Source organism: Dysidea avara, chromosome 14 (assembly GCF_963678975.1).
Source record: "Dysidea avara chromosome 14, odDysAvar1.4, whole genome shotgun sequence".
In the NCBI taxonomy this organism is placed as follows: Eukaryota; Metazoa; Porifera; class Demospongiae; order Dictyoceratida; family Dysideidae; genus Dysidea; species Dysidea avara.
This window is the reverse complement of record NC_089285.1, coordinates 9,832,693-9,851,430: the sequence shown is the minus strand read 5'-3', so window position 1 is coordinate 9,851,430 and position 18,738 is coordinate 9,832,693. Positions and strand designations below refer to the sequence as shown.

The window sequence follows — 18,738 nt, the reverse complement described above, 5'->3', positions numbered from 1 at the left end:
GAAAGCTCACTTTTTGTTAACGATTGTGCTATTGATGCCACAAAACCTTACAAAATGCTTAAACAGCTAGCAGAGCATAACAGAACAAATGTCTACATAGAACTAACGTTTTTGTTAGTTAAATTGTGCACTATACCCTTTACAAGTGCTTCCTTTTCCAAACTTGTGCTACTTAAATCTAAACTCAGAACTACCATGTGTCAAGAGTGGTTAGTGTGTCTCATGCTGCCTTTTGTTGAACAAGACATTGCTGAGAAACTGAGTCCTCCAAATATTTTACAACAATTTGGAGGGAGTGGAAATCGAAGACTTGATTTTGGTTTTTAATTGTTAGTTACACTTTGTATATTTTTATATTTTTACGTGGACATGCAGAATGCCATTCACATTACCTATAAGGTTCACCTCAATCACTTGGTTATGTACTATAATAGTCTAATGTAAGGATGCAAATACAGTAAAGAACTAGTGTCTGAGGTTCGTATATATAGCTATGTACATATAGTGACCATTTCTATGACTGACTTTAAAAAATGCATCCTTCTAAAGTAAATGTTTCAAAATTTCCTGCCACCAGACCCCTAGCAGGAGCATACATTAATTAAGGTGAGCATGTGCCCCCCTGTTTGACAACTCTAGAATCGCCAGTGGTTGCAGTCACCTACCTATGTACACTACCACACGCATTTACACACAAAAACAAGCCCTCCAGACACAGTTACATACACAAACGTTCCACACACAGAGACAAACACACACACATATCCCTAGTATTAGAGGTGTACCAATTATCGGATCGGCAGAAATATCGGCCTACGATATCAACTATTTTGCAATATTGGTGATCAGCAGAAGTTGGCAATCGAATCGATATTATACCGATACTCACAACACATGCGAAAACATGTGTTTCCGTATGTGATGGCTTCATTGTCACCTTTGTCTTCTGAGTCAGAGTTGGAATCGGAGTCTTTAACGCTGTTGTTGGATGATGGTACTTCTTCCACTTCAAGTACTCCTGGTAATGCAGATACTTCAACTTTGTCGGACGTTTTTGCTCCACGTGTGGAGATCACCAGTGCGGCACTTCTATTCTTTGGCAGAGGATACAAAGTTTGCTTTCTCACTGCCCCTACTGCCGTATGGCAGTTTCTATTATATACACCTGTATCATCACATTATAAATGTTCTGTAACTTTAGTCAAGTAGCCCTGTGCTTATCCTGTAGTGGGAATGCCCTTAATTATATGTAAATGCTGTGTGTAATAAGTGTGGAGAGTTTGTGTCTCGAGATGGTGGAAGTACAAAGTCATACATACCTCGAAATTTAGTTTCTCACTTGAAGATACAGCATCCCGACGTGCACACCGAGCTTTGCAAATTGAAAGCAAAGAAAGAGAGTGAAAGGGAAACAGATAGAAAAGAGAGAAAGAAAGTCCCAAACATTGGTGGCTTACGTCAACTGACACTTCTTGGTGAAAGCATGGGTAAAGTGGTTAAGCAGTGGGATATAAATGATACAAGGGCAGCGTTGGTGCACAAGAAGTTGAGAAAAATGACAGCATGGATTGTCAGCCGCTCACAATAGTGGAGGATATAGGTTTCAGTTGTTTTGTGAAGGAACTTGAGCCATGGTAGGTCATTCCTAGTAGGAAGTATTTTTCAGAGAATGTAATACCCAAGATACACGAGTGGATGAAAGCACAACTTGTGGAAAAGATGCATTCACCTGATTTAACTGCTTACAGTTTTACTATTGATGATTGGAGCACAACTTCAGCTGGAGAATCACTGCTCAGTTCGACTGTACACTGGGTACAAGATAATTTTGTGCACGCTTCAGCTGTGCTGCATGTGGCAAATTTGGAAGGCTCATATAGCTGAAAGGCTTGAGGATATGCTGTCACGTTGGAAAATTAGTAAGGAACGTGTTCATCTTGTCTTACGGGACAACGCCTCTAACATGGATTGTGCAATGAAAGATGATTACATAGTAAGCTTTGGGTACTTTGCACATAGTCTTCAGTTAGTTGTCCACGATGGAGTACTTTGTCAGCGAGGAGTCAGTGACCTGTTGGCAATTTGCCGAAGCATTGTGGGACATTTCAAAAGGTCCACCAAAGCCACTGATGAATTGAAAGATATTCAACATAGCCTGGGTCTGCTAATGTATAGTATGAAGCAACCAGATGAAATTCTTTGCTTGAAATGTTGAAGTCAATTGTGGAGCAGAAAATGGCTATAGCAGCCTATGCCACAGAAGGTTCCATACCAGTATTAAGTACATCTAACCTTGAGATTGCTGACAAGGTCAGACTGGAGCAATGTGAGTAAAGTTTCTTGCTCAAGGAAACAACACCAAAGTAGCTCAACTGGGACCTTTTAATTACCAGGCCGATACCTTAACCCTTTGTTATCCCAATTAAATACGTAATGCGTAAAACCGCTGTTACCGAAAAGCCATTTAAGTGGTGCAAATATACATGAGCGTTTAAAGAGGCATAACGTCCGAGGAGAATATCCGATTGATGAACCGTTACTGCCCAGCTGCTCGCCATGGTTTCACAATTCTAATCGTCTTTAAAGCGTGAAAACTTGACGAAGTATGGGCGAAGTTACGAGCGAAAGAAGTCGCTGCTATGCTGGACAACGATAGTGACTGGAATGATTCGGATGAAGAAGCCGAACGAGATGAAAAGCGTGAGGCTAGTGACGATTACGACGGTGGTGAAGAAGAACACGGAGGCCTAGAAGGTTTTCTAGACTATATTGAGAAGTATCAGGTATTCTTTCGCCTTTGTGCTTATAAACAATGATTTCTTTTTGTTCTTTTTTTATAATTCAAAACGCAATTGCTATTTACCCATAACAATGGTTGTATTAGTTTCTTCTAAGGTTATTTGTACTTCTTTGGCAAGGGAATATTTATATGGCAGCCATTTTTAGTACTGGTTAGGTCTCCAAGACTGGGAACCTCCACCATCGGATGATGACGACAACAACATTGGACAGATTCCACCACCCAAAAGTAGCCTTACTGAAGTGGATGATCAGGAGACTGTGGAAGCTACTGATGATGATGTATGTCACACTTTCTTCCATTGTCAGCTATTCACTGTAATTGTATTTATAGGTACAAGAAGAACGCTCGACTGGAAGTGATCGAGTGTCGGAGAGTGGTGCTGGGAGAATACTGGTATGTCACTGAACAGTTTGTCTTGTTGATAATGTATTCCTTTTAGGCTGAAGAAGATGTTTCTGCACTGACCGAAAGTGCTGGAGGGAATGAGATCGCAGGCATGAGTGGAGGGGGCAGTAGCAACAGCAGTTCTAGTGAAAGTGGCTCCCTAGGAATCTCTATTAACATTTCTAATTTAAGCAGAGTATCAAATAGGTTAGGTGTTTCTATTGATTTGTCAAAGTTAACTTGTCCCATTCCTCCACCTTCTACTACAACTGCTAGTGCCTCTATTCCTCTCAGGGGGGGTCCATTTGTTGAGCCTGTGGGTCCTACAACACCCCTGCCACCAACAGCTACAGCAATGGATTTTCTTGGGCAGAGTTTTGATGACGATCTTTTTAGGCACATTGTAGATGAAACCAACTTGTATTCCTCTCAAAAGGGTTCTAAATGGAGGTGGCCTCTAACTGTAGATGAACTAAAGGCCTTCTTAGGGGTATGGACCGTGATGGGAATAGTTAAGCTACCCCGGGTTTGTGATTATTGGTCCCAAGAACGTATTTATGGGGAATGTTTTACTGATGCCTTTGCTAGAGATCGTTTTTTTTTAGATCTTATGGAATTTGCATTTCAATGACAATACCCAGAGGAGGGTGGAAGCGATATAAGCGCATGCAAAATTAATGTGCTGTAATTGCATACTTTGAATGATTGCGTAAAAATGGCTGAAAGTGTGGTGCACGAGTGTTTTGATGGCGTGAAGGTTTTAACGAAGATTACAGTTCTGGCTAAGGGTGACACAGTGGAATACATTGTTCCAAGTTTTCCCGTCTTCGGTGCAAGGTTAACTGAGGTAAAACTTCAATACGAGAGCGACAGTGAAGAGCTTATGGTGTTCGATGGCTTTGCTCGTCACTGTGAAGCATTGGACCACCCTCTCCCGGCCGCATTGTGTATCTCTAATAATTACAACAGTGCTTTTATTGTTGAGGTTTGTTATGTCATATCTATACTTACGTATGTAACACACACAATTACACGATTGCATAATGTTTTTATGGAGTTTTTATTTTGTTTAATAGGGCAATGAATTCAGCAGATCTGTAGATATAGATCGTTACAATCTGTACGAAGGTAACCAGGTTTTTGTTTTGTGGAAATGGGTCTGGCTGGAAGATTTGGATTCCAGAGCTTCGACACCTGAAAGTCAGCACTCTAATAACTCGAGCAGTTCACTACCCCCACCACCTCCTGATTCTCCTGATGTCACCACACCCTCAGAATCGGATGAATCTGATGATGATTCCATTCCTGTCATCACACATGCAGTGATTTTCAAGTGCATAGGTGTGCACAAGGAGAGGCGATATCAAGAAATACTGTCTGAAGCAAGCACAAGGCTTGAAGATGGACAAAGAGTGCCAGTCAAGCTTTATCCTGAGCCTGACAATCCAGTTGATTCCAAGGCAATAGCTTTTATGTGCCAAATTGTTGACTCAGCTTGGGAAAGAATTGGATATGCAGTATCAGAGGTGTTGGATGAGCTCCATGACGCGATCTCTGGAGGAAAAATAATCAGCGTATCATTTGACTACATCAAGTACTCTGTTCATTTCAGTAAACTAGGCTGGTATGCTGGAATACGCATTTCAAGAAGTGGTGAATGGTCATCAAAAGTTCTCCGTAGTCGTGCTGCTAGTTATAATACCTTTTGACTATTATTATAATTTATTTAAAAATTGTAATGAATCATGGTAATGTACGAGATGAAGCATAAGAATGGTCAAGTAAGCATGGATTGCATGAACCAGGTGGGGGTGGGAGGTCAACAAGTACATTGTGAAATTTTGCTCAAATAGAAGAGTCTCCTCGTATAGAAAATGAAACTCTGTTATTTGATCCAAGCAGCTTGTACCTAGGCAATTTTTTGCACTTAATCTTGCTTGGCTTGACACTAAAATCTGGCATCAGCCCTTCATAGAATTGACTATGTTTGGAGGTGTGGTAATAGAAGGGTAAGTTGGGGTCCATTCGCTTCTTAAACTCCTCGGTCACCTTCCTCCAGCCAAAGTACATCTGTTTGAGATGTGCCATAACCAATGTTAGTTAAATTGTATGCATACCTCTTTCAAAGTGAAATCTGCTCCTACAGTGTCACGCAGGACACTGAAAAAGCATTCCACATCGTCTGTAGTGCTGGCTCGAGGATGCTCGGCGGCAATGTTTTGGTCTTTATTGAACTTCCTCCTCCACTCCCTTGATTCAATGTTAGCAACAAGTGCTATCAATGTTTCCCTTGTGAAACCCCTGACTCCTCCAGTATTCCTATGATGGTACATTGCATTGAGTAATAATGGATTTTAATGTTTAGTGTATGCCAATGTAGTGAACGTACCAGTTAACTTCTAGCAAACTGAAATCTCTCAATCCATTATCATTGTGCCATGGCATCAGATCATCCAATATATAGTTCAACAGTTCTGTATTAAACGTGCTCCTTTGATCATCAGTTAAGCCTCTCTCGTCACAAGCACGTCTCCAGTTACGTATGCGTTGGAGGTACTCTGCCTCATTGCAGTACTCTTTATGCACCATCCAGTCTATCAATGGCTGTCCAAACAAACGCTCAACATCCTCAACACTTTGCTTGCGGATACCAGACAGTGCAGGATAAGTGAGCCCAGATGTTGGGTGGTGTAGTGCCTCTTCAAACCTCTCCAAACGGATTCTTGGTGGTCCACCTTGTCTGAGACTATTTCCAATTCGCTGAAAACATCAATATTGTATGTTAAGTTGGATACTTTAGCAAACAGCAAACCAAATGTACCTTTAAAATGTGGCCTTCATCTTCTCGCTCACAAAATCCGACTTGTGTTATCGGGTGAACTTCTGGCACATACAAATGCTGTTTAAAAGGAACACCCTGAGACTCATAGATGTTAATTCTATATTGATATTCTAGCTGTGCCATAATGGAGCGCAGCTTTTCAAGCCTAGTTTCATCTTTTCCTAGAGATTGAATCACTATACTCAAAATACAGGTAATTAATTACTGCACCTTCTATCCAGCTATGGGGTACATAACCAGGAGGCACTGTTTTCAGCCGAAGTCTGTCAATTACATCATCAATAGTAGCTCCATGATCATACCACTCCCGTATCTCCTCAAGTAATTCAGTGCTAATGGCAGGGTTTAGCAGGATGCAGCAACACTTCCATCATCGCTACCTATATTTGCAGCATAAATACTGAATTACATTAAGGTTAGTTTTGTACGCACGAGTAAGAGTTATCATTTTAATCATCTTGTTAATTCCAACACGGCCAAACTTTGCTCTTGCATCAGCACAGATTTGGAAGACAGATGTGGGCCTGGTGTTACCTTTACAGCGAAGTGAATTCCACTCCCCATCAGTGGTAAATCCTGTTTAATTTACATATTCCTAATACATCTATTTTGTTTTACTTACCTGCAACATTCATTTTCCGTTTAACCATTTCACTGATGATGCTATTGGCTAGCTGGCGAATCTTAGCATCTGTCAAACCTTTGTATGGGATACACTGAACAGGGAGAGCATAAGGCTTCTTCCTTCGATCTTCACTACTAATCATGAAGACTAGTACATGGGTGGCTGGAGTTCGCTGGTGACGAGTTACTCCCTTAATAAAAGCAAACAGCTTTTTACGAACTGCAGTGAGCTGGGATGGAATGTTTTCTTGAGTCTGCACATTTTCTTTAACTTTATTAGCCAAAAGACTAACATTGCTGTACAGCTCCCTTCCAATTTCATTCAACTCAGTTAGTTCTTTAACCTTCCAGGCCAAAATTATTAGATCCTTTTCCTTTTGCGAATGAGATTGAAGTTTTTCTGAGTATTCATTGTTGAATTTGACAATTTCTACATAAACAAAACATAATATGAATTGTGTTGGTCATACCCACCTGATTGCAGAAACTTTAAATCTTGGCTAACTTCTTCCACGACACAATTTAAATCCTGTACCATGCTTTCCTTGTGTAAACCAACTGTTCCTGCCCTTTCAAGACGTTGTTTGTACTTGCCATACTGTATTTGAAGGGATCCATCAGGCAAATCCACATCACCACTCCACTTCAATTTGGCTGACTCTTTCAATCCTTTGTTGACATCACATCCGTCAGCCTTTAACCACCACCATGCCCCAGGATTATGTGCAGCTGCTTCATCAAGAACGCTTGCCTACAGTACATGAAATGGCTGCACATCCTCAAAGCAAACAAGGTTCACCTGTATTTGCGAATCTAATGTAGTTTTGCACTTGGATATGTCAGTTCTGATGGATCTTTCAGAAACTGCCGGTATATTGACCAAAGCCTATATGTACGGAAACCATTTACACTAACAAGACTATATAAATGTAACTTACATCCATAGTCTTTTGTTGCTGTCCTGTTTTATTAGAAGCACCTTCAACATTCTGCATTACATTAGCAAAGCACCACATTGGTCCACGATGTAACTTTATCCATTTTTCTCCAAAGTTGGAATACATAGTCTGTAGCCAAATACGATAATCCATGGGACAAGATACCTGCATGAATATAATTAAAAACATTGCATTGACACAATTCCCTTTTTACTTGCTGTAGATTGTCAAAAGCAAAAAACTGTGCTGCATATTCAATGAGGCCCATAGGCATCCGATTGATGGGAAATCTAGAATCCTTCGAATCAGGTCTCAATGTTCCCATTCCTTTGGCAAGATTATATAAAACATTTGTCCTACCGCCAATCGATAATTGACTCATAGCACTTGCTGCAAGGCACAAAAAATCCTTAGGAACTGCATACTTAAACAAGCCAGATACACAATCAGAAAAAAGTTCTGACAGTACTGGCAATCGTGAAACTGCAGGCATTCGATTGAGCATGTCAACAAACACAGGTGTAGTTAGTGTATCATCTTGTGCAGTAGAGGCTTGAGTAGTAGAGGTTTGTGCAGTAGAGGCTTGAGTAGTAGAAGTTTGTGCAGTAGAGGCTTGAGTAGTAGAAGTTTGTGCAATAGAGGCTTGAGGAGCACAGGATTCTGTTGACACAGTAGCTGCTCCATTATCTTGATCACAAGAAATTTCACGCTGGTTATACCAAGCTTCTGCTTCCTTAGGTGTCTTATACCTAAAAGTGACTTTAATATTTGGCAGTAATGTTGACAATGCGATGTTACCTCCTAGCTAGCAACCCGGTAACTTTACTACGACAAGCATTTGCTATAATAAAACAAGTATAAAATCATACACACAAATTAAGACATGCACTTACCACTTCGGCGAACAGCGTTTGATCCTACCCTTTGCTGTATAAATTTACTAGCTTTTCCCCAAAATTCAGACTGTTTGTGAGATGGCCACTTGTCCCCTGGTGTGTGGAATAGCACAAATTCTGTTAGTGCTTTCAATTCCTCTTCAGACCATTTGTTCTGGAATACATAAAACAAATACTGTAATATTATTAAATAAAAAAGCAATAGTACATACCAACGACGCAGTCGTGGAACAGGAAGGGCTCTCCAAATTTGTATTAATGGATGCTGACGATTGGCTGAACAACGCTACTCTTCGGGGTACGCTTGCAGCCTCGTGGCAGGCTAGTTCTCGGAGAGGAACTCGCTTCTCTTCTCTATAAGGAGTACACAAAGTGGGAGAACTTCGGGGTCGCTTCAAACTAGAAGAAACTTGCAGATTTGGACTTCTCCTAGCCTCCATGGTTCTCGCGCAATCTGATGCCGCCATTCATTACTACCCACGTGATCTCATTTACTTTTAATCCATGTGTACACGGATAGAAGGTGGAGATCGATGGGGATCACAACGTGTAAGTATTGTGTATTAAATAATCTCTCAATTAGTGCTATTTTTGTCGTTGAAACTCTTTACTAGAAGTTTACTGCTGATCTATACGGCTCACGTGTGTCGCTTCCGCCCTCCTCTGGACAATACCAAGGCTTTTCCACGGGGACATGATAATTATAATAAGCTGCACAAAATTAGTCCCATTGCTGATCACCTCTCACGCAAGTTTTTGGCCCTTTACAATCCACACAGGGAGAACTCCATAGATGAAGCCATGATCGTTATAAAGGTCAGTCATCCCTGAAGCAATTCATGCCCAAAAAGCCAATCAAGCGAGGTTTTAAAGTGTGGTGTAGGTGTGATGGAAGCTAGTATATACGGGAAAGGTAGGCCAGACCACGGAAAAGAATTTTGGGGGCAAGGGTAGTTAAAGATTTGTTCGAACCATTAAGGGGTAAAAACTATCATCTCTACTTTGACAATTTCTTTTCCAGTCCCACACTTTTGGCTGAGCTATTGGATTTCAAAATCTATTGCATCGGGACTGTGGTGTCAAATAGGAAACATTTTCCGAAATATAGTAAGGCCTGGGTCAAGGCATTGGAAAGGGGAGAGCACATCACCTCACAAGTCATAGACAATAAAGTCCACTGTTTTGTTTGGAGGGATAGAAAACCTGCAGTGTTGGGCAAGTTACTTTTTAAAAGTAACTAGTTACATTTTAAAAGTAACTAGTTACATATTACTTGTAGCTGAACTATTTAGTTACAGTTACATATTACCCATAAAATAAAGTAACTAATAATATTACATATTATATTACTTTGTGTTCATAGCCTTAAGCTGTCACGTGTGAAACTACCACCTTATCACGTGACATGATTGCGTTGTTGGACAACGTGCAAGTCTTGATATAAGTAAGTAGCTGGTGAATAAGCCTCACTTAGTAGGCTTCATTACTTCGTTGTGGCAAGGCGTTACTCAGTGGGTTACTCACGAGATTAGTAACTTCGTTACTTTTAGTAATAATCTTATGTAATATTAGATTCGTTACAGTAACTATATTACTTAGGTAACGCGTTACATTTGCTAGTAAAGTAACTTGAGTTATATTACCTGTTTTTATAGCGTATTTCGTTATATTACTTTATTACCACAAAAGTAATAATATTACGTAACGCGTTACATAAGTAGCGTGTTACTCCCAACACTGGAAACCTGTATGTTTTAATGACACCATTTGTGATCACACAGACATTACTTCTGTGTCTCGGAAACTAGCTGATGGCAGCCAAGCTGACTTCAGCTGTCCACGGTCAGTTAATCTCTACAACCAGAACATGGGAGGGGTAGACTTGGCTGATCAATTACGTAGGTCATACACATGTTCTCGTAGATCAAAATCTAGGTGGTACATGCGAATGTTCTGGGTTTTTTTTTGATTTGTCCATTGTAAATTCCTACATTCTTGAGTCTGTCAGCCCAAACTATTGCCCAGGAATAGCTAGGACTGGGCGACAGAAGAAACAGTATAGGTCCCACTTAGAATTTAGGAAAAGTTTGGCTTTAGAGCTTATAGGAAATTTCAGCTCAAGGGGAAAGAAGGGAAGGCCTAGGTGTAGTGCAGAAGTAGTACCTGCTGTGTTTGATAGACAGCATTATCCTATAGAGTTTCCGAGCGAGGGGCAGTATGTTGTGTGTAAATATCGGGTCCCAGGTCGTAAGAGAACTAAGTTTGGCTGTGGTTTGTGTGGCAACAAACGGATGTACCCTGTTCCCTGTTTTGAGATCCACCATACCCACTAACTAATCCATATTGTTTATCTGCACAATTTGAGTCTTTCAGGTAGCTACTGTATGAAGTGAAGAGAAAACATTTTTATTGTATGTACGCATGTTGTTTTTTTATTGCACGAGTGTGTGTCTGTGTGTGGATAACAGAAACAGAGCTCCAAGAGCAAAGGGTTTTTTCCTCTTTGTACAGAGGTTTTCCCCAAGAGATGGAGGGGCACCATCTCCTAAATCTAGGCTAAACATTTTCTCTCTGTCTGCCCCAGGTCTGGTTTTAGTATTATTATTATTATTATGAACGCATATTGAAATTCAACTGCATTTTTTTAAAATTATTACTTGATCAAATAAATTTTGCTGAGTCTGTAAACGTCACGATGCGTCAGTCTAGTAATTTAAAGTGTTACTTCCGAATATGGCACTGGTGGCTTCATTGAAAGTGGATTTATGGTCGCCACGACTGAACAAGGCACGCATCTTCTAACAAAGACAGCGATAGTGTTACAATACCCCTTGCACTATCATTTCATATTCTGGAGCAGCTATCGGAGACTGTTCATGCTGATTTTCAGCCACGGAAGAGTTGTACTTTGAAAGTTAGATGGCTGAAATCATGCCATTATACAGATTTGTCTTTTTTATTTTATGTAAGCTTGTAAACAAATGTGATAGCATTTTTGTAGAAATCATAACTTGATCAAACGATTTTTTATGTGTCTGTAAATGTCATTGTACGTCAATGTATCATTCCAGAGTATTTCTTCCAAATTTGGCAGTGCTGACTGTTTCCATGACGAAGTTGTGGCCATCGCGAACAAAAGATGCACGCGTATTCAAAAAAAAAAATTAGCAATGATGTTACAATTATTATTTAAACAACACCTCACCTTGTAGAGCAGTTAATGGACAGTATTCAGGCCGCTTTTCAGTCACGGAGGATTCTTAGTTAAAGAGTTACAGCGGTGAGTTCACGCCTGTGTAATATACAAAATTTCGGTAAAAATAATTCAGGTAACGTGGTATGCGTGCCACTTTAATGGCTTTTAGGTAACAAAGGGGTAACGTGGTATGCGTGCCACTTTAATGGCTTTTAGGTAACAAAGGGTTAACCCTTTGTTACCTAAAAGCCATTAAAGTGGCACGCATACCACGTTACCTGAATTATTTTTACCGAAATTTTTAACCACTTGGCTATGGTGCCTCATCACACACACAAAGCAAAGCCTCCGGCAGCCATGCGAAACACAGTGGCTCAACTGGGAATCGAACTTGGGACCTTTCGATTACCAGGCCGATACCTTAACCACTTGGCTATGCTGCCTCACCACACACACAAAGCAAAGCTTCCGGCAGCCATACGAAACATAGCTATTGCCGCCCAGTGAACCAGCACTGGCACAGGAAAACCTTAACGAAGATACGGAGTGTAGCAAGGAGATACGGATTGTCGGTAGTTTCGACTCATACGGTCAGTAGTACGGTTCTCCTAAGAAACTGCAGCAGTTATGTCCGTGTCGCTGATTAATCAGTCACACGCAAAAGCACATTAGCCCGCCTTTTGGAGCACTTAAGCGCCTTCACAACTGAATTATAGCGCTTCAATAACACGCACTTATTGATTCGAGATGAAGGAGAGTAGTGCTGAGCCTCCCACAGCTGAGCGGTTGTCTAAAGAAAAGTTTTGTCATCATTGCAATGCACATGTCTAGAGAAGAACATTTTATCATCACCAAGAAGAATTTTTCGATCCTATTACCAGTGTTTGGCGCTTGTCGAAGGATATTGACCGAGATACAAATGTTAGTATCAGCGAGATGATTGAAAGAAATCACGACGACATGGAAACTGGTATAGATGTATCGAATGGATGGGTGAATTTCAATTCTGAAGTTGAGGATGACGATGGTGTGACGAATTGCAACTTCAATGATGACGAAAATCCTTCATGGGAACGTCCACTTGATCATGAAGAGACCACCAGCATTGAAATAAGACCAGAAGGTACAATCTGTATGACACAGGATGCTAAGTTCACTTATAAAATGTTGTGGAGAATTATTAAGGAATTTTCAGTCTATGACAGAGTACTCTGTTTCAACCCCCCCCTGCCCAGCTGAAAGCGCACTGTATAAACGTTGATGGCACATATGCGTTCTGCAAAACCATTCGACCACTGGTGGTAGCAACAATGGTAATAGAATAGGGCACATCCCACTTAAACAAATTAAAATCCAAGACCATACTTTAAAGCTTTGTCAAGAAGATTAATGTAAAGTAACATTGTTGCAAAGATTGTTCTGAGAGTAGTTGGTTAAGGTTACGGGATACTGTAAACCCTACATGTGCACTATCAATCATTTTTCATAATTAGGGGTTTAATTTTTCTTAATGCATTGTTATCAAATATTTATGCATTCTTAACCTCTCATTAATCGACATGGAATTCAAATGTTGTTATGGAAACATGAGTTGTCCCCATGCCGATTAGTGAAAACTATGAACCAAAAATCAGACCAATGAAGAACCATGAGAACTTACTAACAATTCTAAGGTTTGAAGAACATTACTTGTGAGGGACTGACAAGAGGATTTGTGAATAATGTGTATAGTTGCTGAAATATGACTACAATATGGCCTAAAGCAAGACACTGGTCACAAAATTAATTTTTAAATTGATGTCACAAGCACTAGAAACATTATTTCTAACAAATGGCTCCGTCAGGACCTAGACAAGAAGCCAAACTAGTAGTCTGTTTATACAAAATGTTAACAACTACTGACAGTCCTGATTTTTGTTTCAGGAAAATATCGCCATTAGTCAGTAAAACTACGCATGCGCTTACAGGTGCGCCAGTTGCTAAGTGTGTTGTTTCTATGTTATCTTGTACTGTTACGTGTGTTTTCTTGTACCTGTCTAGTCAGCATGCTATGATTCTCCCAATAATTTAAGCCTGTTACCATCTGATACACAACACAACAACACCAAGCCCCCCTTAATTACTTAATAATTTTTTTGTTTGACAGTCGCTCAGTATCCCGTAACCTTAAAGCTTTCTTAGTGACATCCAGAAAGGAAGTAATCAATAAATTACAAAATAATTAATAAAATTATAAAATGCATAAAATAGTTTAATCCAAAACGGGATAGATTGGCATACGCAGTAGACAAATTAATTATAGCTTTGGTTTGTTTACTTGTGTATAGTGGCATTGTTATTCACACACTAGGCACTTTGTTTATGCATATGTATCAACTTGTACGTTCATGTTTGTATTGTTATCTCTCAGAATAAATCAGTGTTCTCACCCGTAGTTCACTTTCTATTTCTCAAGTGCAAGTATGTTGCATTTCTGAGTCATAGTCGTCGTAATCAGAGGGAACCATGCAATTCACCACTTCTAAAGGAAATAAAAATCGGAAGCAGAAATAAGAGTGTTTTTGTCCCTATAAAGGCTTATCCGTGACATATTCGTGAACTTGTATTTGTAGCATCGCCAGTAGCTTTGAAGTTTTGTTTATGATTTGTTATTTACGCTGCATAATTATAACTATGGTGAGAGTTAGTTTAAAATTTGGGATAATATTTCTATATTTCCGAATGTGGTACAGTAGTTTTTCACAATAACAAGTGCAGCACATGCAAACGACATACACAAGTTAGCATAGAGCAATTACGTATAATTTGACATTTAAGAACATGCCCCATGCCAGGTATTCAGGACTGATAATTACATATTGTGTCATAATAAACATGAGATACACAGGGATTATGTTACAGTATGATTAAACTTTGTTGCCACTAGTATTTTTATTTTCTGAATAAAGCAGCTCTTAATATTCGACCAGCACGACTTTGGCCTTCCACAATTTGGTTTCGCCAAAAATTTTGAACATTGTCTATGCGAGATTCTAATTCATTGTTAACTTTCCTTTTTTCTTTTTGGAGTGTTTCAGCTAAATCTCTATATAGCTGGGAAACATGAAGAGCCTTATTTCTTTCATGTCGAGCAGCATTGATATGTTGAATAAATTTACAATCCAGCTCAATATTTCCTGTATTTATAGTGGGACTTTATTCTTCAATAGGAATCACAATGGGATCCAGCAACAGAGCTCTATCACTGTGGTTTAGGCCAACAATTCCTGTATCATTACTTTCCCTGCTACATGTCAGTTTCTTTGCCACAGGCAACACAGATTCAATGTCAGATTTATCTTCAGCGTCATCCTCTATAATACCAACAGGTAGAGGAGAGGATTCAGAAGGACGCATGGTGAACTTGCAGGCAAGCTCTGGGGGTAGCTCTATTAACTTGTAGTAAGTATTATTGGGGTTCGACTATCATCTTGCTATGAGCCTTATCCGCAATTACGTCACAACGCAAAAATGGCAAAAAGTGTGGGGGCCTTTTGTACAGAGAGCCATTGGGAAGAAACCAAAAGCAGACCGTAGGACTACTCGAGAAGTACGGAAATGTGTGCCCCTACATAGTAAGATAGTTAATAAGCCTCACCAGACTTTTCTCATGCTTTCTTCACGTGGAACATCTCGAAACATTATTCCTTCCATACCAAGTATCCCACTTGGCCCCCACACTTTTTGCCATTTTTGCATTATTTTCGCGTTGTGACGTAATTGCGGGTAAGGCTCATCGGAATCAAATTCACTTCCTGGTACCTTTGGTCCTTGGTCATATTCACTTCCAACAGGTTCTGGTAGCTCTGGTCTCTCACTTAATGGTAGTTCTGGTTCTTCACTTCCAACAGGCAATAGTAGATTTTGTCGTTGTTTAGCACTTCTCATTATGTGAATTTTCTTTCTCCTCTTAATCGCTTTGTGAGATCTCTTTCCTCTCTGAAACCTTAACCCTTAATACCCCACGTTATAGAAAAAATGTGCATTTTTGAACAAATTATTTCAATATTTTTTTAATTCACTAACTACGCAATTGAGCGATATTTATAGCTTTCTATAAATAGAATAGCCTACTTAATAGCTTAAAATAGTTACAAGTTCTTTGTTTACGGCGTGGTGCTCTATTGTTGTTAGAAGCTTCCGTGGTGGTTGACATGCAAAGAATAATGGATAGCGAAGAGGACTGTGATGATGAGGACCCTTTGGCATCTTATAATCCACGGAAACAGTTGTTTTCTTCAACAGTATGTGACTTAGTGCTGAATACAGACGAATCCGAGTCCAGCGATGAAGGCGAGGACAAGGGCTATTGTGTGGCCATGCCCGAGCAGTTGCCTTTCCCAAGTATTGCAACTAATATGGAGGAAGTTGAGATTATAAGAACTCCTAGTAACTCGAGTGGCTTACTGTCCAAGTGTATGAGTGCCAGTGAAGCACGACATGCTATTGTGAGTGCTAGTGAGTGGTCTGTGTCATCCTCATCAGAATCTGATGAAGATTCAGAATATGATTTGAGTAACCCAGAGGCTGGAATGGACTATGCAAGCATAGATGATCCAAGTGAACATTCTGATGAAGATCACTCTGATGAGGACAAAGCTGATGTACGTAAGGGTAAAGGAAAAGCAGATGTACGTAAGGGTAAAGGAAAAGCAAGTTATGAGCACTCGGATGAAGATTCAAGCTATGAACACTCTGATGAAGTTTCAAGCGATGAACACTTAGTCAGGAGAGGTAAGAGAGGTAAACAGACCAAGAGAAAAGCTACAAAACATACTATGAAGTGTACTGCAAGGAAGAAACAGAAACCAGCAGAAGAAATACTACCATGATATGCAATGGACGTAAATGATAGTGGCTGTACAAACAAGTTTGCATTTTCACCAAATCGTGATGCTGGTATTTATTTACCGCCAAATGCAGACACCTCAGAGAGAGGTCTATTTGAATTATTCTTTTCTGATGACATGGTTGCAGAAATCTTTCGGTGTAGTGATGAGTACACTCAAGATATGAAAGATAAAAAACCTTACGCATACAAGCATTATAAGTCCATGACCAAAGAAGACTTTTATAAATTGGTTGGAATCATCATTCACTTTGGTTATCGGAAAATACCCCAGTATAGGTTTGCCTGGAGGCAGAAATGTCTATGTCATGATCCTTTTGTAGCATCTGTAATGAGTCGCAACAGGTTTGATTCTCTACTAGCTTTTTTACACGTTGTCGATAAAGCTACTGAAGCAGATTTGAAAAAGAAGAAAGATAACTGTTGTTTTACATTGTGGCTTATTGTTGCTATGGTATAATGTGTTTATAATATCCGTTCTGTAGGTTCAACCCCTTGTTGATCACATAAGTGAACAATGTACAAGTTTACATTAGCCTGATGCTGAGATAAGTATAGATGAAAGGATGGTTCAATCAAAAGCCCGTTTCTCTTTTAAACAGTATATCAAAAATAAACCCACAAAATGGGGTTTTAAATTATGGTGCCTGTGTGACGCTTGTACTGGATATACTAACAACTTCATCGTATATCGAGGCAAGGAAGGAGAATCAATGTCTACTCATGGATTAAGTTATGATGTAGTGATGAAACTGGCATCACCATACACACCATACATGAATCAAGGCTACAGACTCTATATGGATAATTTCTATACTTCTCCTCAACTCCTGAAAGATTTGTATGCAAATGAAGTACACGGCACTTGGACTATGGCCTCAAATAGGAGAGGGTATCTAGAACAAATTAAAAGAACTGTATCCGACTATAACCAAAAGCCGCGTGGATCAGGTGTCTACATGAGAAAGGATGAAATTGTTTTCAATGTGTGGAAGGACACCAAATGTGTTGTTGTTGCAAGTACAGAGCACCCAGGACACTCTGAAAACACTGTTGAGCAGAACTGGAAAGAGAAAGGGGAACGTAAGAAAAAGGAAGTACCTATACCACTGTGAATCTACAATTATAATAAATATATGGGTGGTGTGGATCGTTCCGATCAGTTGCTAAAATATTATGAGGTGGTACGCCAGACAAAAAAATACTGGAAAACAATTTTTTTCCATTTAGTTGATTTAGCAACAGTCAATGCATTTATATTACACAAAATTGTAGCTCCACAGTCGAAAATGTCACACTACCAGTTCAGGGAGAATCTGGTTCGAGCTCTTTGCTGTGCTCCAGAAGTCATTGTTCCTAGATCTGGATCTGGTGGGAGACCTGCAAAAGATACAACAGTAAAACATTATCTAATTCAAGGTACAAAAAGAGTCAACTGTGTATACTGTAAAACTGTCCATCAGAAAAGACAGCTGTGCAGTAGGACATGTGCTGCTTGTAAAGTGCCACTGTGCTTCACTCGAAACAGAGACTGTTTCATCAAGTTTCATCACCGGAATTTTCAGTACCAACGAGAGGCGATTTTACAAAACAGTACAGATTCTGAATCATCTGAGGAACAATCAGTAACTTCACCACCTACCCCAGAGCCTATGAGAACTACTCCCATATTGAGGCCACCTGGGAGCTTCAAGGCAAAGGGCCGTGGTAAAAGGAGAAAGATGAAATGGTAGCTGATAACAGGAAAAACACGTTTTTAGTTTTTTTTTTCAATTTCTGTATGTATCTTTGTTTGTTTAGTCATTTTTACTATTTCAACTTGAAGATACATGACTACTCATACTGTAACTCAAATTTTAAAGCTAAAGCTTCATGGGAACCATTTTAAAAAAATTATCGAGTTGTAAATAAAAATTCCTTGGTGTTGTCTTGCTTGCTGTAATTAGAAATAACATGGCATTTCTCTGAAATTTGGATAAATAGATACCACAGGTCTGATTACTATGGCAAACTATAAAAATGTTGTCTGGGTAGAGTGTGCTATCAGGAGAGCTGAAAATACCGGATTAGTACATTTTTTTAATATGACGCATGCAAAACTTGGGGTATTAAGGGTTAAGAATATGTATTGCTACTTAGTGCTAATTATATACCTTGTGAGTTTTGA

At 39.6% G+C, this 18,738-nt stretch overlaps 4 protein-coding genes and 1 long non-coding RNA gene across 5 annotated transcripts; 4 read left to right on the top strand and 1 right to left on the bottom strand.

Moving 5' to 3' along the window:
* Positions 1 to 2,515: 2,515 nt before the first annotated feature.
* LOC136244663 (uncharacterized) lies at positions 2,516 to 3,739 on the top strand. Its single transcript, XR_010695500.1, has 3 exons — positions 2,516 to 2,783; positions 2,947 to 3,196; positions 3,243 to 3,739. It is a non-coding gene; the product is annotated as an uncharacterized lncRNA (long non-coding RNA).
* Positions 3,740 to 3,878: 139 nt separating this feature from the next.
* Positions 3,879 to 4,971, top strand: LOC136244611 (uncharacterized). Its single transcript, XM_066036168.1, has 2 exons — positions 3,879 to 4,172; positions 4,264 to 4,971. Exons 1-2 carry the CDS (start codon positions 3,903 to 3,905, stop codon positions 4,894 to 4,896), a joined length of 903 nt encoding a protein of 300 aa, XP_065892240.1. The 5' UTR covers positions 3,879 to 3,902; the 3' UTR covers positions 4,897 to 4,971.
* A 552-nt stretch (positions 4,972 to 5,523) lies between these two features.
* Positions 5,524 to 9,116, bottom strand: LOC136244610 (uncharacterized). Its single transcript, XM_066036167.1, has 12 exons — positions 8,700 to 9,116; positions 8,485 to 8,641; positions 8,390 to 8,432; positions 7,806 to 8,340; positions 7,592 to 7,756; positions 7,453 to 7,539; positions 7,128 to 7,404; positions 6,652 to 7,083; positions 6,462 to 6,605; positions 6,240 to 6,409; positions 6,009 to 6,190; positions 5,524 to 5,947 (listed from the first exon to the last, which is right to left on the bottom strand). Exons 1-10 carry the CDS (start codon positions 8,952 to 8,954, stop codon positions 6,375 to 6,377), a joined length of 2,130 nt encoding a protein of 709 aa, XP_065892239.1. The 5' UTR covers positions 8,955 to 9,116; the 3' UTR covers positions 5,524 to 5,947; positions 6,009 to 6,190; positions 6,240 to 6,374.
* Positions 9,117 to 15,888: 6,772 nt separating this feature from the next.
* LOC136244076 (uncharacterized) lies at positions 15,889 to 16,554 on the top strand. The gene has a single exon (XM_066035597.1). The coding sequence runs from the start codon at positions 15,889 to 15,891 to the stop codon at positions 16,552 to 16,554; it is 666 nt and encodes a 221-aa protein (XP_065891669.1).
* A 6-nt stretch (positions 16,555 to 16,560) lies between these two features.
* Positions 16,561 to 18,437, top strand: LOC136244075 (piggyBac transposable element-derived protein 4-like). Its single transcript, XM_066035596.1, has 3 exons — positions 16,561 to 17,025; positions 17,108 to 17,654; positions 17,694 to 18,437. Exons 1-3 carry the CDS (start codon positions 16,561 to 16,563, stop codon positions 18,302 to 18,304), a joined length of 1,623 nt encoding a protein of 540 aa, XP_065891668.1. The 3' UTR covers positions 18,305 to 18,437.
* Positions 18,438 to 18,738: the final 301 nt, after the last annotated feature.